The 22,772-nt window shown below is 35.4% G+C and overlaps 1 protein-coding gene across 11 annotated transcripts in view; it reads right to left on the bottom strand.

Annotated features, from left to right (window-relative positions):
* N4bp2 (NEDD4 binding protein 2) overlaps positions 1 to 22,772 on the bottom strand; it is an 80,106-nt gene that overhangs the window by 11,008 nt on the left and 46,326 nt on the right. For 10 of the 11 annotated variants that reach the window (XR_010044708.1, XM_063240640.1, XM_063240641.1 and 7 more), the window contains 5 exons: positions 20,946 to 21,130; positions 16,257 to 16,375; positions 9,153 to 9,291; positions 3,009 to 3,197; positions 1,388 to 1,556 (listed from right to left, as the gene is read on the bottom strand). Coding sequence is in view for 9 of the 11 variants with exons in the window: in XM_063240640.1 (XP_063096710.1) it covers positions 1,388 to 1,556; positions 3,009 to 3,197; positions 9,153 to 9,291; positions 16,257 to 16,375; positions 20,946 to 21,130 (801 nt within the window). In the remaining 2 variants the exon portion in view is untranslated. Of the gene's footprint in view, positions 1 to 1,387; positions 1,557 to 3,008; positions 3,198 to 9,152; positions 9,292 to 16,256; positions 16,376 to 20,945; positions 21,131 to 22,772 lie in introns of those variants that run through there. The other variant, XR_010044709.1, reaches the window with a different exon arrangement.

Genomic DNA, 22,772 nt, shown 5'->3' with positions numbered 1-22,772 from the left:
ATGATAAGTAGGTCTTGAAAACTTTATTGGGTGAAAATAAAGTAAGGGCTTGCTGATGCTCTACTATGACATCATATACAATCATTTTCTTAAAATTCATGAAAGGAATGCTGCACACTATATGTGAACACATGCCCACGTAGTAATGTGGACAGGAAGGATGTAGAATAAATTACAAAATGTTGATTTCAATTAGAAAGCGATGGAAGATGTCTAGAATAAACAAGAGCGGTAGGTTCTATCTTCTGCTGAAAGAGAGATCAACAGGGAGGGACAGAAGGAAAAGGTTCTAGGGAGGAATACAAAATGAAAAGTAAAAAACTGAAAAATATGTTAAAATGTTATAACTTGCTATTTGGATTCTTAAGATTCACTGGTAGAGGTGTTTATTATTTTGCAATTTTTCAAAATGGTTGCAATGTCACAGTAAACATGAAATTTCAACCTTACATACCAATCCCATTCAACATTAATTATAAGTGATATGTGTTGAATTGATTAACTTACATGAGGTACACTATAAAGCCTACTAAAGTGTGTGTGTATGTGTGTGTGTGTGTGTGTGTGTGTGTGTGTGTGTGTGTATATATATATATATGAACTAACCAGAACAACATAGCTATCAGTGATAGTATAGGGCTATGGAGCTACAAGGCTCTAAAATCTCCCCAATAAAATGAAAAATAAAGATAAAGGTCAAGAATTCAAAAACAGTAATGATGAAAAGACATAACTTTCAATACTAAAGTTTGAGACAAAAGACAGGATTTTTCTAGTAAGTGCTACCACCCTATAATATTGATTGATTGATTGATTGATTTTTGGGGAGGGAAGATACCAGGAATTGAATTCAAGACTTCCCACTTGCCAGATAGGTGCTATGCCACTAAGCTAAAATCCCAGCCCCTATCATCTGATAATAAAAAGAAAACGAAATGTGGTGAGACACTGTAGTATACGAGAAATACACAGTACTGGATGGAGGCACTGAAAAAGACCTCCATCCAGAGCCCTGGAAAGAGGCAGAACTAAGGAAGAGGCCCCACTGTGGACAGTTAGAAAGCATGGCTTCTGTGACAACTCTGCAAAGATCTCATTACTTCATGTACTTCTTTATTTTATTAAACACCAATTGAATAATGATATGTCCTCTTTACTAAATATAGCAAAGAAATACATACTACTGGAACAGGGACATAAAAGAGAAGGAATTGTTAACAGTCATCAGCGACAGTTGTCTGCCAAGCAGTTTCCCTTGAAAAACGGCTAACACAATTGTCCACAAATGAGGCAGCAACCTTGAGTTTGTACATTAAGATACTCCTGAATTTGCAAGTGATATCAACACTGTCAAGAGAAAAGGTGTTTCACCCATACACCTTCCTACCTTCGGTTTTCTGCTGTAAAACTGTCATCAGATGTTTTATAGCTTCATCCACATGCAGCCCATGAAGGTCCAAAACATTCTGTGGCAGCAGGGAGGCATTGACTGTCTCAAAGATCTCCATGGCAGCAAGGTGATTGGCTTGCTTCATCTTCCGCTCATGAAAACTGCCCTTTATAATTATAAACCAATCACCAATGGACAAAATATCAAGATATTTTCTACTCAATGAGGAAACTAATAGTGCCCAAAATAAAACGTGGAGCAATAAATTTGAAAACTTAATGCCCTGACTAAGAGACAAAGAGGCACCAAAATAAGTTTTGGTGAATTAATATAGTTCTTAAACTGGTGAATTGTTGTTTGTTTATTATTATATTGCTCAGCTTTATTCCATGTAATGTTTTAAGACCCGTCCATGTTGTTATATACTAATTATCAACAGTTTATCTCTTTTCATTTTTAACTAATGTTACACAGTACAGACATAGCACAAGTTGTTTGTCCGTTCACACTTTTATATTTGTTTCTGGTGTTTGACTTTTTTATTGGTTTATGTTTATAACATGTAAAATTTACATTCATTTTGGGGGATTAATAAATAAAGATAACATATTTCAATAATTTTCAATCCTTTGTCCCATTCTTCCTTCCCTGGAGTAGAAGGAGTCAATCATTGTGTCTAGAATATTTTCTGGACCAAAAATCATAAAATGAGGAAACAACTAAATATTATCTATCTGAAGATAAAACCCCATGGTTTACTGCTTGATGATAAGTATACTCTTGATAATCCTGGGTCTCAGCGTGGTGTTCCCTTTCAACATGTTACAATTAAATTCTGAAGCCAGGTCCCCAGGAATGCAGTTAGACAAAACATGACTGCAGCAGTTTGACATCTTACTCTGTTCAAAAACATAAGCCATATGGAACCAAAATAAAAAGAATCAAAGTGGTTTCTTAGAATAGATGCAAAATGGGCCTACACAGAAATTTTACCTCCCTGAAAAATACTGCCATTTTTTTAATTTTAAGAGTAATACATTACTAAGAATTCAAACATCATGGAAAGTTCAAGACCCTTATAATTCTACCCTGAGATGGCCAATTTTAACACTTTTCTTTCCTCCAGAATACTTGTGTCTCTTTAGATAGGCTACAACATGTTAGAATCTAACTTAAAAGAAAAGATAGACCATCAGAATAAACTTTAATTCATATAAGCTATAAATGTAGAAGTAATGACAGAAAGTGAATGAAGGAGATGGGGAAAAAAATCTGTTTTTTTTTTTTTGTCTTTTTGAGACAAGGTCTCTCTATGCAGTTCAGGCTGGCCTTGAGCTCACTTTGTAGCCCAGGCCGGTCTCAAAACTTGCAAGGATCCTCCTGCCTCAGCCTCCCAAGTGCTGGGATTACAGGCGTGAGCCACCACGCCCAGCAGAGATGAAATTTTTGAAATCAGATTTCTTTTGCATTAGGGTGCCTTATTTGGATAAGTTATATAATTTCTATATTCCCTAAAATAACTTTATCTAGTCACAACACAGTACAGATTTTAAAATCTACTTCAAGAATATCTGACTAACATAATCGGCAAGTAAAAATAATTAGTCCCTCACTTTACCTGCTGGGCATAAAAGGTGGCCACATGCTTCCTCCCCTTCAGATAGGCCTCCTTCGCCTTGCCGTAGCACTCTATTCTCCTCTGCTGGTGCAAGAAGGCCTCTGCCCTGTAGTCGTCATATCTGGGGTACTCGAAATCCTGGAAAGATGACTCACTCAGAGTATCTTCAGTTTCCTTTAATTTTTTTGCCTGTAAGAGGTTTCATAATAATACACAAAGAAAGGAAAAAATACATGACACCTTCAGAAAATGCACATAAAATTGGGCGCATTTTTCACCTTCTTAGAAAAAATGCATTCTAAAAAAAAAAAAGAAAACGGATTCTAGCCGGGTGTGGTGGCTCACGCCTGTAATCCCAGCACTTGGGAGCCTGAGGCAGGAGGATCTTGCAAGTTGAGACCAGCCTAGGCTACAAAGTGAGCTCAAGGGCAGCCTGAACTGTACTGCTACATGACCCGTCTCAAAAAGAAGAAAAAACCAAACAAACAAACAAACAAACAAAAAAAAACAAATTCTAAATCAGTATCTTTAAGTCAAGCACTGACACTACTGTTATTAGCTCTTCCATGCCATTATTGTTACCCTTTCTTTAATCATTTTTACCTCAGGAGATGTTGAAGTGTTCCCTAAAGTTATCAAAAGATAATTAGGTCACAAAAATCAAGCCAGAACATAGTATATAAGGAAGTCAACAAAACTCATCCAGTGCAGAAATTCTGATTTTTATACTTTGCAGATCTATTCAAAAGTTTCAGTCACAGATGGTAATGCTGGCATATTTCAAATCATACTTTTTGAAAAAACAATAAAATATTATTTTTAAAACAGAAGAGCTTGTAGAGTTACCATGGTTAGTAGTTAATAAAAACCATAAGTATGTTTATGGGATAATTTCGACCAGGTAACTACTACCACTAGGAACTGTGATCAGTTAACTGTTTTGCAATTTCAATCATCTTTTAAAAAGTTATCGTATTGCTAGGAGAGAAAGGAGGTTTACGCAAATGCATCCTTTATGGCACTATGATGTATTCTTTCCTTGAAAGTCTTTGAACAGTGGAAAGACCATTTTGTTGTATTTCCCAATTATTGTTTTTAAAAGAACAATAATCCCAGTCCTTCAAATGGCTTGTATTGAACTTTAACATTTGAATTAAAGATTTTTAAACATTAAAAAAGTTACCATGTAATTACTACCCAAAATAGATCTTTTTAAAGACAGAAGTCATGCTTATATAAAACACATAATAATGAAAACAAAAACCATGCAAATTGCTTGTGTTCCGCACCAAATAGGAAAATTGCATTTTTGAATATGTTAAAACACTATATCCAAATGTCTCCAGAATATCAAAAGCCAATGTTAAAAACATGTATAGTGGTTTCCATATCAAACTTAGCTTTTAATTTATTCCTCTCTCCAATTCATAGAGAAAACTGCTTACAAACAACAGTATGTCTCTTAGTTATAGAAGAATAACATGATTTAAAAGTTTTTTTTTTTTTTTGGGAACCAGTGATCAAACTCATGACCTCGCACTTGCCAGGCAGGCACTTACACCAAGTGAGCTAAATCTCTGGCCCTTAAAAGTACCGGGGATGGAACTCATGACCGCCGGCTTGCAAGGCAGATGCTTATGCTACTGAGCTAAATCCCCAGCCCCAAAAGTTCTTTTCTTAAAAGCCTGAGAATTCCAATAAATGTCATGCCAAGTAATTTAATAAACATTTTATGAACATTCAATATCAAAATGAAAAATAATTGTATTTGTCTATGTTGTAATAAATCGTGCTTTTTCTGATATAATCAACCAAACATAAACTTAAATAGTGTAGACTATTTGTTAAATTTTAACAAAAGCTCAAGATACAAAATCAATATTAAAATATCAACAATGAACTAGATGAGAACAAACCCAGGAAACTCCATTCACAATACCTTCAAAAAATAAAATACCTAGGAATCAGCCTAAGCAAGGAGATGAAAGACCTTTACAATGAAAAAAACAGAACTCTGAAGAAAGAAATTAAAACTCTAGGAGATGGAAGGACCTCCTATGTTCATGGTTCAACAGAATCAACTTAATAGCCATATTACCAAAAGCAATCTACACATTCAATAAATACAATCTCTATCGAAATTCCAATGACACTCTTCACAGTAGGAAAAAAAATCCTAAAGTTCATATGAAAACATACAAGACTTAGAATAGTCAAATTAATCCTAAGCAAAGAGCCAAAGCTGGAAGCATCAAAAGACCTAGTTTCAAATTATAATACACAGCCATAAGTAATAAAAACTACATAAAAAAACCCCTACATGATACTAGCACAAAATCAACACAGTCAATGGAATAGAAGACACATAAACAAATGCATGCAACTGATTTTTATACTTTGGAAATTTCCATCTAATTCTTGATGAAGGTATCAAAAAAATTCACTGAAGAAAAGATAGTCTCTGCCTTAATTTCTTTTTCTCACTGTGGAGACAAAATACCTGACACCCAAAGGTAAAAACAGAACAGTTTATTTTGGCTCATAGTTCGTAGATGTTTCAGTCCATAATCAGTTGGCTCCAAGCAGGGTAGCATGGCAGAGGGGCATCACAGAGGAGAAACAGTTCCCGGCAGGCAGAAGGCAGCAAGGCAGCAAAGCAGCAAACAGCAGCAGCCCCCTTCCTATCCCTTATAGCCAGGCCACACACCCTCAGGGCAGGCAGCACTCACCCCCAGGACAGGCCTTCCCATTATCTACACTCTCAACTGTGCCAAACCACTTCATGGACTAATTTAGTAATCACACGCCCTTAATACCAGCATCACACACTCTAGATCCAGCTACCTCTAGGAAAAAGCTCGACCTATGATCACATGAGGGTTTAGAGACATCTAGATAGACTCTTTCACAAACAGTTCTAGGGAAACTGGATATTCACTTGTGAAAGAGTAAAGTTAGATTCCTATCTCTCATCCTTTACAAAAATTAATTCAAAATAGATCAAAAGGGGCTGGGGATTTAGCTCAGCAGCATAAGTGCCTGCCTGGTAAGTGCAAGGTGGTAAATTCAATCCCTGTCCAAAAAAAAAAGCATACAAAGCCTAGGTAGGTATAAAAACTGAAACTTTGAATCTGCTGTAAGGAAACACAGGAGAAACACTTGAGGTATAGGCACAAAAATTTCCTAATAGAATTCCAACAACATAGGAAAATAGTAAGAATCAATAAATGAGGCTATGTTAAACTAAAAAGTTTCCCTACAGAATGGGAGAAAATCTTTGCCAGGTACTCTTCTGATAGAAGATTAATATCTACAATACATAAAGAACTGAACACCAAAAAAAATCCTGATCAGTTAATGGCCAAATGAATTGAGCAGACACTTCTCAAAAGAAGAAATACAAATGACCAGTAAGCATACGAAAAAATGTTTAACATCCTTAGCCATCAGAGAGATACAAATCAAAACTATACTGAGAGGTGGGTGCAGGAGGCACACACTAGTAATCCCAGCACTCAGAAGGCTGAAGGCTATGTAGTTGAGTGCAACTTGGGACACATAATAAATTCAAGGCCAGCCTAGACTATGCAGTGAGAGCCTGTCTTCAAAAACTAAATGGAACAAACAAAAACTATACTGAGTTTCCATCTGTTCCCAGTGGTAATGACTATCATCAAGAATACAAAAAATAATGCATGTAGGAGAGGATGCAGGGGTTACAGTTACACTGCTGGTGGGAATGTGAATTAGTATAGCTACTCTGAAATCAGTAATGGAAGTTCCTTCAAAAACTAAAAATAGATCTACCACACTTGACCACATAGTATCATTCCTTGGTATACATTCAGAGGAATTAAAATCAGAATAATATACATAGTGATACATTTACATCTATGCTTACCACATTACAATTCACCAATAGAAGCACCCTCCATGACCGTCACCAGATGAATGGATGAATAAATTCTGGTGTATATATATATATATATATATATATACACACACATACACATACACACAAAGGAGTATTATTCAAACATTACAAGGAAAAAAATTATGTCACTTGCAGGAAAATGTTTTGTGGTAAGTGAAATAAACCAGACTCAGAAAGATAGGTATTACACATTTTCCCTTAATATATGGAATCTAAAAAAGATGACAACAAAGAAGGGATACTACCATTAAGTAAGAGGAAGAAAGGGGCAAGGAGCCAGGAATTTAGCTCAGTGGCATATGTGCCAGCTTGGCAAGCACAAGGTCATGAGTTCAAAAAAAGGGGGGGAGGGGGGAGCCAAGGAAAGAGAGGTATAATGGAAGCTAACAGGGTGGGTGAATATGATCAGAAGCTATGCATATATGAAAACAACACTGAAGCCATTATTTTGTAAATTATGTTTCATTACTGAGGACCTTTCCTTTACTGGACCAAGACTTCTGTACTGTGCTACATCACCAGCCTTCTTTATTTTTTGAAACAGGGTCTCACTAAGTTACACAGGCTGGACTCACACTTACAATCTTCCTGCCTCAGTCTCCCAATGGGCTGAGACTGTAAGTGTGCATCACCACACATGCCTCAGTATATTGTACAATAGAAACCAATGAAAAGTATGTTTAATTAGAAAATTTTTTTAAAAATTCAAAAAGTTGAAAATTTTCATTTAGAAATATTATTGCCTTGGTGTGGTGGTACACACCTGTAATCCCAGCACTCAGGAGACTAAGGCAATAGGATCACTGCAAGTTCAAGGCCAGCTTGTGTTACATAGTGAACTCAAAGTCAGTCTGAACCACACAGTGAAACTCTGACTCAAAAGAAAATGAGAGAGACAGACTGACAGACAGACAGACACTATTGTCAAGGATTATAATTATAATCTATTCTATAAACAATCTTCAATGAATAATGATTTAAAAATTTTATGTAATATTGAGTTTAAGGCCAGCCTGGACTATATAACACGACCCTATCTCAAAAAAATTTATGTAGTATCTCTTATATATTAAACATCATGTCAAAATTATAGTTTTGTATACACATATATATTAATCATTGACTAAAAACTTTTTTTTTTCAAATCTTCCTCCTGAAAACAGTTCAGAAGTCATGAAAGAGTGAAGAAAACTAGCCTAATATTACATAACAGTAGCTGGTTATATAATTTCTTCCTTCATTATATTTTGATTAATTGAACTCTATAACTCTAAAGCTTTGAAAAAAATTAAAGAACATTTAGAAGACATCACTATATTATCAGAAATTAAAATCCTGTAAATCAATTTATTTTTGCAGCAATTACACAGCTTATGTTATGAAAAACAGAATACTAGAATGTTTTTTACGTAAAGATATCCATAGATATCCTAAGTCATTCTCAGAAGTTTAGTCACAGCTAGTTTATATTAACGTTCAGATGTTACAAGAGTGTACATCTTGCCTTCCTAATAAAATCAAAGATTTTTGGAAAGGATAATAAAAATCATCTCTTTAACCTTTGAAAATTCCGGGGCTGGGGGTTTAGCTCAGCGGCATAAGCGCCTGCCTTGCAAGCAGCCAGTTGTGAGTTCGATCCCTGGTACCGATAAAAAGGAAAAAGACAAAAAAAAAAAATAAAAAAAAAGAAAATTCCCATATACCTGCTAACACTATAAACGTAGTAAATATTTCATTGTACAAAGGATTCTGTTCCTAATTCATAGAAAAAAATGAATTTTGGTTTTGTGAGAAGAGACCCCTTTGTTTCTTATTTTTAAAGAAAAAAGTAATTTCTATAGGAGTTGTAGTAATTCAAGTGCTGTCATGCACACTGAATATTAAAGAAAAAATACAATCAGCTATAAATTTCCAACCTAGTCAAGTGGTAGGAAATAAACTGAGCTTGGTGGCATTCATTTGTAGCGCTCTGGGAAGCTGAGATAGGAGGAACACAAATTAAAGCCCAGCTCAATAACACAGGGAAAACCTGTCTCAAAATAAAAAATGTTGGGGGGAGAAGGGCAGAGATGTAGCTCTGTGCAAAGCCCTAGGTTCAATCCCTAGTACGACAAAAAAGCCCTGAGAAATAACCATTAAATTATTATGCTCAAGGACCAAATAATCACTTTATATACATTATAGTAAAAAACAAGTAACTCAATACACACCTTTTTCTCTTTAGACTTCTGCGCAGTGTGAGAAGTGACAGTCTCATTTTGGTGAACAAATTCTTGAGCTACAACTGTTTTTACAGGTTCTCCTTCAAGAACACAGTTTAGAAACTGCAGTGTTGGTTCTAATGAATAGCTGTAGAAAGTTAAAGTACAAATATGTGACTAAATAAAAACAAAAAGTTACATGAAGGTTTAAATATAAGCAACCTTTAAACATAGTATAAAAATGTGAAATACTGACTTCTAAGTTTTCAGCACTAAAGTTAAATATTCTCTGTGTAGTTAGAGTTAAGAACGAAATGAGAGAAACTAACAAATAACAGGCTCCCAAAACCTAATTTTTCAAAATGAATACCATCACTGTATGCCAAGAGTAGTAACCAAGGTTGATAACAGCTACAGTTACACAGGAGCAAGGAGTTGTGATGTACAAGAGGATAACAGGAGATAACAATAATGTACTGTAAACTCAAAAGCTAGAGGAAGAAACCGATTATATATTAAACCACAAAAAGAATATCAAATTCTAATAATTTATACTTTTCTAGGCCACTTTCTTATACCCCAATTCAAAAATAACAACAAAAATCTCCTACTATCACTACCAAAGGCAAAAGGGCTGAGGAAAAAAAAACTTAGATAAGTAAAAAAACCAGGCTGAAATTAGAGATGTTTAGAAAACACTGAAAATAAAAATACTGTATCAGGAGTTAAACAACAGAAAAAAAGCAAATCTCTGAAGATAATCAGGAGTTATTCCAGAAATCTATTATTGTGACTGATACAGTAGTATATTAATAAAGATCAAAACATATATTACTCACTCAAAAGGTTCCATAGTTTCTTTAATTCTTGCTAAACCAAGATGTTAAGAAAAAATATATGATGAAAAATACATATTAATTAAATTAAACAACTCGTAATAAACATGAGATGCACTATAGCACTATAATAATTTAAATCAGCAAGCCAAGCAGGGTCCAGAAGATAAAAGTCAAACAGCACCTCTCATGAGCCTACTGGCTGAAAAATCAGGGCCTCCACCCACCCTACCTCCACCCTGTAAGCAACTGGCTGGTTTAGAGGGCAGGCTGAGTTGACAGCAACTGAGATACAAAAAGCAACTGAATGTTTGTACTGTTTGGTTGACTTTGCAGGCCTAGAGCTGGAGGTCTGGGCATCTGTCGGGAAGATGACAGTATGCAGGATATCAAATATGGGGGATTTCCTTCTATCTTGTTTTTGCAGTTCAGTATTGTTCTGTTTTGCTCTGATTGTTTTGCTTTATTCAATGTTCTGTGTTAATTGGTTTTTATTCTGTTTTGGTCTGATTTTGCTATATCTGACAGAATGGACAACTATTGTGAGGATAAGATATACTGATGGTTGTTGTTTTCCTATTATCCTGCTTTGAAGTTCTGTACCAGTTGCACTGGTTTGTTTTATTAGGCTTTATTATCTTTTTTGTAAAATAATAATAATAATGTCTTTTTTTTGGTACAAAGGATCAAGCTCACAACCTCGCATTTGCCAAGCAGATGCTTATGCCACTAACCTAAATCCGCAGCTGTATCATCTTTAAAGTTAAAAAAAAAGTGAGTTCAAAATTTAAAAAATAATAATTTAAAACTATACAGTGGCAACTCAAGGCCTAACAAATAGCTATTTATATTTTACATGACTGCATAAAGACGATCCATTCATTCAGTTAATTATTTGGAAAACTGCCACCTCATTTATAAATAAATCACCACTTCATACTACACGCATAAAAGCACTAGGTAGAAAAACAATTTAATATTAAAAATATTAAAGAACATATGTTTATAACACTGGGATAGAAAAGACTTCCTAAATAAAACACAAAAATGACAAAAGAAAAAACTTGCTGCTACAACATATGAATTTAAAGACATCTATGCCCAAAGAGACTACACCAAGTTAAGAGATAAACCTATCTTTTTTCTAAAGGCAAATTTTATTTATGCTTAAAAACAATACTTAGAAGACTTCAACATGCCAATGCATGCCTGACACCAGAGTTCACTGGGGAGTCATAGGGAGGAGCTGGCTGTCTCTGGGAAGTCCTATTTTGCACTCTCGGAAATTCCGCCCCCTTTCCAGTCTTCTCAGCAAAGATTCCACAGTTTCAGCCCAGGCCAAAAAACACATATGGATGAAGAAACACAAGCTGGCAACTATGAGCCTTGTTCCAAGAATGATGGCCCTCGGGTCAGAGGGGCTTCGCACAATGAAGGTTATTCCCAAACTCAGAGCCAATAATACCAGGCAGAAAAGAAGGAAGTATTCAGAGTCTCCTCAGACTGATCCTTGGATTATCATCCTGCTGGCACACTGTGATGTTTCGCTGGTCCTGGTAGCACAGGCCTATAATTCAAACACTTTAGGAGGTAGGAGGATCACAAGATGGAGTCCAACAAGAGGAAGTTAGTGACTTGGTTTGACGTTGGTACCATAAGTAGTTTTCTACTAAACAAGTAACAGAAATAGACTCCCCTAAAAGACAGGCACAAGCCCTGTAAGACCAAATGTCCTGAGAGGAAATGGTTGTAACCTATCTTAATAGACAAAAATTACTATACACAATATATATGGAATGTCACAAAGCTAGAAAGAGATAGAATCAACAGAAGAATAGGCAAATGTAATTGGTAGGAAAAGAAATTTTTAAAAAACCACCTTGCAAGCAATCAGGAAAACAGAAATTTAGTGGGCAGTATATATTTCCTACCACAGGGACAAAACAATTTAATTCCTAATACCCAGCAAGGTTACACTCTTCACTGCATACAAGCATATAACTAATACAGACAGCTTTTATTAAAGGACATTTGGGATTAGTTATAAAAGTATTCAATGTATGCACTCTATATAAGCCAACAATCTCACTTCTAGAGACTATCTTACAATAGTAGTCACCAATGTATACAAAGACATATACCCAAGGATGCTCACTACAACATAGTTACCAATTTTTCTCATACTAAAAAACCCACAGAGGACTTGAAAAAGATGGCAGATAGATAACAGCAAGCTACAGAGGTTCCCTGAGATAGTCAACTTAGATTCCAAATATAATACAGCGTGGGGAGTCCAGAACAGAGGGAGACAGACTCTTCTGACCCAGGAACAAACTAAGCTGAGAGAAACCAATTAAAAATACAGTCCCAGTGCTACTATTGGAACCGCTCACAGTCTTGGGACTGCTGCTTGAACACGCTGCAGCAGCTGCACTTGAACCCACACAGTGGAACAGTGGAAACTTATCAAGCTATCTGAAAGCCCGCCAGTTTCAACTCACAGGAGATGCATTCAGACTAAGGATGGGAATCAGCAAACTGAACTGAGAGCTGAGCTGGTGGGGAACCTCACATCGACCTGCGGTGAGTGATGGGAATAAAAACCCTTCCATAGACAAAGAGGCTCCAACAGACGATATTCTAGGACCCGGCAGACTGGCCAGAACAAGGGGCTGCAGTGACTTCAGTCAGCTACTCCCTTCTCAAGCAGATTTGGTGGGGAGCACTTGACCTGGGTCATGCCCCAGATTGAGACCCAGTAGGTTAGCCCAAACCAAGTCCCTATGCCTGGCAGTGCACTCTAATGCAGTGAGGCCCTCTGCAGTTTGACTGAGCCGGAGGGAAGGGCCCAGCATAGGTGCCCCACTCTGTATCTCCCCAGTACACTGCAGTGGGTGGGAGCACCTAGCCAGCATGTTTCAGACAAACTGCAAACCAACAAAGAAAGAAACTGGGCCTCCTATATACACCTATATGGAAGGAACAAAAAACATGAGAAGAGGAAGCAACAAGAAATGGTCCCCAGTCCCTAATCCTGAGAACATTGATCCAGGAAAGGTAAATGCAAAGGAGAATGAGGACAGCAAACATGCAGTATCAGACATGGTACCAGTAGACATAAAGTGTTATTTTCAGGACCTCATAGATGAGTTCAAAAGTGAAGTATTTAACCAAGTAAAGCAAAACATAAATAGAATAATTAAAGAAATGCTAAGCACATCTCAAGAAAAAACAGATGGAAAAAGAGAAGAACACAAAAAAGGGAGAATTGTTTGATAAGCAAAACAGAGAAAACATAGAATACATGAAGCAGGTTCAAAGAGATTTCCAGGAAATTAAAAACTCTATTGAAAGCTGGCAAAATTGCTTGAAAGAAACTAAGGATAGATTATCCAAACTACAGGACAGGTTTGCAATGTGGGATCATGAAAGGAAAAATTTCTTTAAAATAACAAGCAGTAACAATACAAAGGCTAGAAGACGACAAGAGGATCTATAACTTAAGAATAAAGAATGTGAATGAAGAAGCAGGGATACAAACAAAGGAACTACAAAGGTTAATCACAGAAATAATTAAGGAAATCTTCCCAAACATAAGAAAAGGAAAAGATATTCAGATGTATGAGGCATACAGAACTCCAGCCACCTACAACCAAAACAGAACTACACCCAGGCATATAATAAAGAAGATACCAGAAATCCAAAATAAGAATAAAATATTAGAAGCTGTCAGAGACAAGAAACAGATTATCTACAAGGGAAAGCCCATCAGAATTACAGCAGACTTCTCAGCACAAACTATCAAATCAAGAAGAGTGAAGCGAAGTATTCCAAGTCCTGAAAGAAAATAACCTCCAGCCAAGATTGATGTACCCTGAAAAATGTCCCTTGAAATTAATGGAGAAACAAGATACCTCCAAGATAGAGAGGAACTGGGGGAATTCGCAACTACCAATGCAACCCTACAGGACATTCTAAAGAGAGAGAAAAGCACCAGGATTTCAGGAACAGTGGCAGAGACGCCCCAATGAATGGAGCAAAAAATGAAATGAAGAAGACAAACAGACAACCAATAATGGAAAAAGAGCACAACAGAAATGAGGTAGAGAAGGTTGGACATAATTTCTAATATTCATGGCCTAGATACACTAAATTAAGGAAAACAAAGAGAGAATCACAGGCATAGTGGCTCAAGTGATAAGATCCACTGAGATACTCTTTATAGGAAATATAATTAACCTGAAGAAAGGTATATGGACCAAAATCAAATATGAGAAAACAGAACTCTATGTGATAGGGAACCAGAGAGTAATAGGGGCAACTGAACCAGTATTTATGGATAGGTTGGAGAGACAGGCTTTAATAAGTAAAGAAATACAATTAGAGATCAAATCCAGGAGTGAGAAAGTTCAGAAACACTTAGGTAAATAGCAGGTTGCCTCCCCCCCCCCCAATATAAAACCGAGGGTGTTTGGAGACCCAAAAATACTCAGTACACTCTGGGGGAGTGAAAGGGGAGGAATTGTCTTTAAAAAGACAGCAGAAGATATTGCTAATAGTGTATCAGAAATTAAAACCCGTATTAGTCACACCACTCTGCTTAGATAGAGCCTATTCCATCCCACTTTGTATACAAGCACTAGATCTGAGGGCACAGACAGCTATCCCAAAATTATCAGGATATAGCACAGTAATCATCTTAATTTCCTATTAACTTAATCTGGATCCCTGTATAACTTATGCTGTATATCATGACTGATCTTAGTTAAACCTGTTTTGCTTGATTGCTGCTTGTTATTCACACATTTTATTCAAAACTGTTGATAGTATCAAGTCAGAGAGTACAGACAACTATACAGAAAATGACAATGATTCACTACGATACCCATTCTGATTCGATTACTACCTGTTTTTGTAGTTCTACACTATCTACAAAGTTGTATTTCTATTAATACTGTTATGTACTGATATATTCAATTATACTTTATCTGATGATATAGCCAATTCTATTGATGATAACAAGAGACAACACAGTAACCATGGTAGAACTCCTTGTACAGCAGTTTTATATGTGTTTTTAGTTTTAGGTGTCTATAGGAATATGTTTTGTTCTGTCCTGCTTTGTTCTGTTTCTCCCTCTGATATAGAAAGGATAGAAATATATGTTAAGACTCATGCTTATGTAAAACCTATAAACACTTTACGAGAACTGATCATATGACACATGATGAAATGAACAAATGCTTTGAAGGAAAAAAAGGCACTACAGTACCCAGTGCTGATTCTGGAGTGTCATGATGTGAAACCCAGCAATACTTTTAATCTTTGTTCAGAGCGATTTTAGTCTGCTTTAGTTTACTTAATCTCAACATAAATGAAGATATGGATAAATGCGTACATGTTTAAGTGTATAGGATTGATAGCCATATTACTAAGTTGTTTTTTTTTTTTTTTAATTTTTTTTTTTCTCTTTTTCGTTTTTATCGGTACCAGGGATCGAACTCACGACTGCCTGCTTGCAAGGCAGGTGCTTATGCCACTGACCTAAATCCCCAGCCCCCATATTACTAAGTTTTTATTAGATAGTTGAACAGAACTATTTGCAGTCGTCCTGTTTGAATTTCCATTTATATGTTCCACTTTTGTATCCTGAACAATTATTTGTTAGAGGACAATATGTAAACATCAACAAGTGATTTATTACTGTTTATTTTTTTTCTTTGAAAGTATGTACTATTTCTACCCGTTTTCCATTGTCTTTCTTTAAATTTAAAAAAAAAAAAAAAAAAAAAAAACACAGCCAGGTATGGTGGCCCATGCCTGTAATCTCAGCACTCAAGAGGCTGAGGCAGGAATACTGCATAAACTACATAGCAAGCCCCTGTCTTAAAAAAAAAAAAAAAAGCCCTTCACAATTACATACATGTTTAAATAAATTATGGTACTTTCTTACTATGGAACACTTTGTAAACATGAAAAAGAATAAGTCATTATGTATAGGTAAGACAATTTCAGCAAAACTACAAAATCAACACATAAAATATGATCTTTTTATGAAATACATATGCATATACAGACGCAAAAGCCCACAGGTACACACGTATGCACATCTATCAACATATATTTTAAAGACTGAGGAACACAAATTGCCAGAAACTGCATACCAGGTATATTGTATTTGAATTGCTTATATAATTTTTATCAGAAAAATAAACATCAGAGATTGTCTGGCAGATTCCCTCAGTGACAACCAAGCAGAAAAGACATAAGCACTTACTTGTGATCCTTGAAAATATCCATCAGAAAATTTCGATCAATGGTTGGAAACATCTCAAACAGTTGCTTCTCCTTCAGTTTAGTTGCACAATCTTTTTCAAAAGTAAGTGTCTCCCTTTTCTAAAATAACATAAAAATCACCCTTAAGATGATACTTAAAACACTAATAGAGCTAACCAAAAGCTAAGCTACTGCAAAAAAGATATAATTTATAAGCACTCACAGGCTTTCTTTGTTAAAAAGGATAAACTCAGTACTATTAAATCTTCTTGCACTGTTTAGTTATGTCTCATTTTTGCAAAGTATTTGAAATTGCTCATATATAGATATACAATCAGACATACACAAATGTGTGCATTATATATAAATATATGTACACACACATCTTCCATACATTCAATCATATTACAGAAAAGCATGAAGAGATACATACAGTCATATACCACAGAACGATGTTTCAGTCAATGGCTGACTGCATATGTCAGTGGCTAAACTATCCAGACAACTATGCAATACTATACTGGTTAGATACTGTACCATCCAGGATTGCCCAGACATATTCTGATATTCACATAACAATATAATTGCCTAATATCATTTCTTAGAACACCGTCTGTCACTAATTAATACATGGAGGTACATATAAACAGAATATAAATAAATGAAGTATGGAGATTACAGCAAATAAAGGTAAATAAAGCCAGCAAGAAAAATTAGTATATAAGTCAATTCCATGAAATCCTGGACAACTGCTAAAAGGTGGACCATAAATTTAGTTCTGAGCCTCTCAGTGGATAAATAAAGGAAAGGAAAAAACAAAGACTCTCAGTGTCTACAAAATCAAAACAAACCAGCTGCTCAGGAGAACTACAGCTTTTCTGATACTGAAACCTGAAAGAAATTTCTCCCATGGGTCATCATAAAAGAAACACTGTCTGGTGAAGTGAACAATGTCCTCAAAAACATATTCTCTTCAATGCAGAAACTACAATGTACAAACAGGTTGCAAATTCAAGCTCACAGAAAATCTTAGAATTCACTATTGTTTTTCACAAACATAATTACTTCAAAATAACTATAAAATATTATTTTTCACAATTTCTATTTGGATCTGCCAGTCTAACACTGCTAAGCCAAAAGAACTTTCTTAAAATACACTATTTTAATTCTAATCTAGGATTATGGTAAACATTTTTAAGGTGACTTAAGTGGCTCCTAACACTGTCCACACTGTGATGCAACTGAATACTTTTTGTTTTCTAAGAAGATCCTAAACACTGAAAAGATAACAATAAACATAATTTCTACATTTAAAAATTATAGTAACCCAAAATAACCTCAAATACATATTTGTTTTGAAGCCTAGTTATAATTAAGCCACTCATAGCACCAAACTACCACTCATAGCACCAAATCTGACCAGGAAAAAGGATTGACAAAATTGAACACTTCACAAGAATGATGGAGCCAGGTACGGTGATGCACACCTGTAATCCCAGCACTTAGGAGACTGAGGAAAGAGGAGATCTCATTCCAAGTTTGAGATCAGCCTGAGCTACAAAGTGAGCTGAAGGCCAGCCTGAACTGCATAGCAACACCCTGTCTCAAAAAGACAAGAGTAAGGGAAAAAGCCACCTCAAGAATTTAAGTATTTCGTATTTATTTAAGTTATGCATTATAATCAATCTATTTTTTTTTTTAAAGTGAGTGGTCATATTTACTATAGCAATCTCCAGGTCATAGAAATTCTAAACTACAAATTCTAACATCTTATCAATGAACTGAAAACCCATGTCCTTAATTATCTTAAAACCATTATCTACATATATCGTGCATAACATTTATTTTATATTGCTTGCTTTAAAAATACATAAAAAAATATACTTCTCTGGAGACAAAGAGAAAACACCAAGAAATTCAACTGACATCTACCTAAAGTCTCCTTGAGACTAAGTCATTCGGCTTCTATTTGCAAATTATCACTAACTGGGAAAAGTGCATAGCATGCTCCAGCAGTGCAATTGGTTAGCATGTGGCATTTATACAGAAAAAAGTGCACTAAATTGTGAAGTCAAAAGATGCTCACTTATACGTTACACTGAGAGATTAAAAAACAGGTAACGACTGTAAATCTAACATTATGGTGGAAAACGGAATTATAGCAAAAAGCGGTTAACTATTTGCGCAGAAATTATTATTAGGCATTCCTTAAACTTTTTTTTCAGAAAATGCTTTTTTCAGTTTATTACACCCATAGATTAGGGGACATCTGAAAAAACATTTAAATTATAAGACACTACTACTTGATTGAGATTGTTCTTTGATTATATAAGAGTGAAAAGACGAGAATGGTAGCATATTAACAACTTAATTAACAAGGTAAATATGAAGATTCCCATCATTCTTTCTGTCTCAATTCTATGTATTACAACTAAATATGAAAATCAAATGAGTAACAAAGAGTGCAAAAATGTTTTAAGAACACCATTTAAGAGTTAACTTCTACTTCTTGTGAAATAGGTTATTTTCCATTTTGATTTTGAAATCTTTAATATTAAGTTTCAGAAGTAAAAGGAGAAAAAATACAAAAGAAATCAAATTCACTCAAGGCTTCATATAATTAGCTATATAAGAATAAAAAATAAAGTTCAAAGTAAAGTTTCTGTTTTAACTTGCTTAATTAAGTTAGAAAAAGAGTAAATTTTAAAACTCAAACCCATTAAGTTTCTAAAATTCTCTAAAAATTGTTTCAAAGATGGACACGTTAAGCATGTCTCCCTAGTGTAAGAAGCTAAAAGAGTCAGAAAGATCCAAAATTTACAACAGATATTATGAAATGGGAAGGAATTGTTCAAAAGGAAAGAGAAATTGGGCTAAGAGAAGAAAAGGAAAAAGGATAAATAAATAAATAAATAAATAAATGTGTAAATATATAAAGACAGCCGGATATACTAGTGCAAATCTGTAATCCCAGCACTCAGGAAGCTGAGCTAGGGGGACCAGTCCAAATTCGAGACCAGCCTCAGCTACAAAATGAGCTCAAGGACAGCCTGAATTGCATAGCAAAACTTTGTCTCAAAAAGTCCAAAAAAAAGGTCATTCTCGGACTGAGGAGGGAGAAAATCAGTCCTCACCACGAGGTGATCCCCACCTAGAAACCAGCACCACGCACATGCCACTGCTGAAAAGCAGAGAGCCAGACCCAAGCCTCTCTCCGTGAGTCAGCGCTACTCATTTTCTGGGTTGGTTTTATTCTCTTTGGTTTTGTTTTGTTTATGTTAAATCTGAAGGCATGAGCAGCTATTTAAAAGATAGCAAAACATATTATAGGAGACATTTTGAGTTTACTACTGGCTTGTTTGGAAGTCCTTTATTGCATTCATTATTTTCTTTTTATTGTTTCTATACTATTCTGTTTGGTTTGATTTTTATTATGTCCAAAGGTATCTGCAGCAATTCTGAAGACAATAAAAAGCATTATGGTAACTACTGTTGATTTCATAAGGCTCTGAAATCCTATATCACTTAAACTGTTTTATTTTGATTGGTTTTATTGCTTTATTTTCCTTGGTTTTATCCCCTTTAAAATAAATATATATATGATGGTTAAGATAGTTATGCTACTAATTTCTGTTGCTCTTACGTTATTATGCTTTATATGACTTTTTTGTTTGTTTGTTTTTTTGGTACCAGGGCTCGAACTCATGACTTTGTGTTTGCCAAGCAGGCACTTACACCACTGAGCAAAATCCCTGCCTCTTATGCTACTAATTTCTATTAGTTCATTGAAAAGAAAGGTTTGTGTTTATATTGATCAATTTTTCATGTCCCTATCTTGGAATTTGAGCAACTACTTTGAAAATAACCATATACAATGTATTAACTGTTGTTACATTCCTACTATCTTGTTTTGAAATTTTATATCATTTTATTTTTTGTCCTTAAAATAAAAAAATACCAAAAAAAGCTGGGCACATGTTTAATTGCAAGATGAACAATTCTTAATACTAATTTATGTATGAATTTATCTTTAAATGAAAGTTTTGTGTGTGTGTTTTTCTAACATCAAAAAATCAGAGGTAGCTAGAAATGTTAACACCTGAAATCCTAGCACAAGGGAGGCTGAGAGAGGACTGCCACAAGCTCAAGGCCAACCTTGGCTACATAGCAAGACCCTGATTCAAAAAGACAAAGGGGGGGGGGCATAGATCAAGTGGCACAGCTATGCCTGCCTGGCAAGTGCAAGGTTGCAAGTTCAATACCTGGTACCAAAAAGTTTTTTAAAAAGTCACAGATAAATATTAAAAGCTAAGAAAGATGTACATTAATCACTTGCAAAATTAAACCTAATATAACATTAAAAGGATTATTAAAATATCAATTACCTAAAAGCAAAACTTCCAACTTCAGATTATACTTAAAACATTTTTCACCTGGGTATGATCACACATGCCTGTAATCCTAGCACTCAGAAAGCTAGGGCAGGAGGATGTCATGAATTCAAGGCCAGCCTAAACTACACAGTAAGACTCTGCTTTCAAATAAAAAAATCTCAACTGTAACACTAATTTCAACCAAGTGAAATATGGATTCTAAACTAGAAAACACTGAATTAAATGTACACACAAAGTAAGCAACAACAATTAACAAGAGTTAAAGATGACAGCTTAAAATGTGTACTAACTCATACCAAATCAAGCTTTTCCTGTATGGCAATTTCTTCTGACATTATTTCTCTGAGTGATACTTTTCTAGTTTGAGTATTCCAGTGATCCAAGAAGGGCAGCATTTCAGATGTTGCTAAAGTCTGCAGTAATTTTCTGTCTACTTTCTGTTCAGGATTATCAAGACCAGTATTTCCAACCAAGGAAGGATCTATAAGAGCAATATAAATAGTGTTAAACCTTCAACAATTAATACAAAAGTAAAAATACTCACTTTTACATCTACCTCAAAGAAACCAAGAAAATACAATTTTTAGCTTTTGAATTTGTGAATATAACACAACTCTGAAATTTCAAAATACATTTTCACATAATTACGTGCAAGATAAATAAATGTAGGAATATTTTAAGCGATCGATGATCTGGGTATAGCAGTACTTCCCATACTTTCTCATAACACATTGACACAAAAAAGGTGATGCATATTTAGGACACTGGTAAACAGAAGATATTATAGCTAGGTAGAAATGAAAACTAGAATGGCTCTTGTCAGCTTTGTCCAGGCAATTAAAGAAATGAGAGAATCAGTGTTTTGGCAAATCAGTAACTCACTGGAAATACAATAAACACTAAGGAAATGACATTCAAAATAAGGAACTGAATAAGAAGTTATAACAGAACTGAATGTGTAACCTTTAATAACAGATATACACATATTCCTTGTTTTCCTAGGAAATGAAGAAAACAGCACACACTTGCATTCATGCAATTATAACACACTCTGGACACTCAAGCTCTCAGACAGCTTTAAATCTTAGAGACAAAACACAAGCACAAGAGTTAAAGTAGATTCAAGCAATCTGCCACCTGGGGCTCCCTGCTGTGGTCAAAGTATGCAATGGAAAAAAGAGGCACTTGGTGGGACTCATGAATAAGGAAAAAACCACTGGCCAGCTATGGTGGCACACACCTGTAATCCCAACACTTCAGAGGCTGAGACAGGAGGATCTGCTTAAGTTTCAAGGCAGCCTGGGTTACATAAGTGCACTCAAGGCCAGTCTAAACTACATCGAGACTCTTATTTCAAAAAATACAGAGAGAGAGAGAGAGAGAGAAGGAGAGAAGGAAGGAAGGAGAGAAGGAAGGAAGGAAGGAAGGAAGGAAGGAAGGAGAGAAAGAAAAAGAGAAAAAGGGAGAGGAGAAGAAGAGAGGAGAGGAGAAAAGAGACAAGGAGGGAGAGAAAGAAGATCCTCATCATCTAAGGTCCTCACTGAGGATAGCCCTAAGATAAGTCATCTAGTATTTTCTTTTTTTTGTCTTTTTCATTTTTATCGGTACCAGGGATCGAACTCACGACTGCCTGCTTGCAAAGCAGGCGCTTATGCCGCTGAGCTAAATCCCCAGCCCAATCTAGTATTTTCAAGTTGGCAGGAAGAACCAAAAAGCAGGCTGATTTTATGCTCTAGTAATACTGACATCAATAAAATTTTTGAAAACCACAGTAATAATTCAAAAATGCTTTCAAACACATAAACACTGTTTTTCTTTTTGGGGGGGTTGAGGGGTGGGGGGTGGTACCAGGAAGTGAACTCAGGACCTTGCCCTTGCCAGGCAGGCACTGTGTCACTGAGTTCCATCCCCAGCCCTTAAACACTGTTTCTGTCAACTCAGTTTTCTTTCACTCAAAGCAAAATCTTAACAGGAAACATTCTGTGTATATCATATGCATCAGATAGCATATTTTAAGTATTCCAAAGCACTCATGATGATTAAATTAAATGTATGATAAAGATAGCGTTCATTTTACCACCTTTTAAGTTTTTGCTTTATCTTACAATTCAAGTATTTCTAAA

The sequence above is a fragment of the Cavia porcellus genome, unplaced genomic scaffold, assembly GCF_034190915.1.
Source record: "Cavia porcellus strain 051 isolate PalLab524CR breed Dunkin Hartley unplaced genomic scaffold, mCavPor4.1 scaffold_30, whole genome shotgun sequence".
In the NCBI taxonomy this organism is placed as follows: domain Eukaryota; kingdom Metazoa; phylum Chordata; class Mammalia; order Rodentia; family Caviidae; genus Cavia; species Cavia porcellus.
The sequence above is the reverse complement of the archived record's forward strand: the minus strand, read 5'-3'. Positions and strand labels throughout refer to the sequence as shown.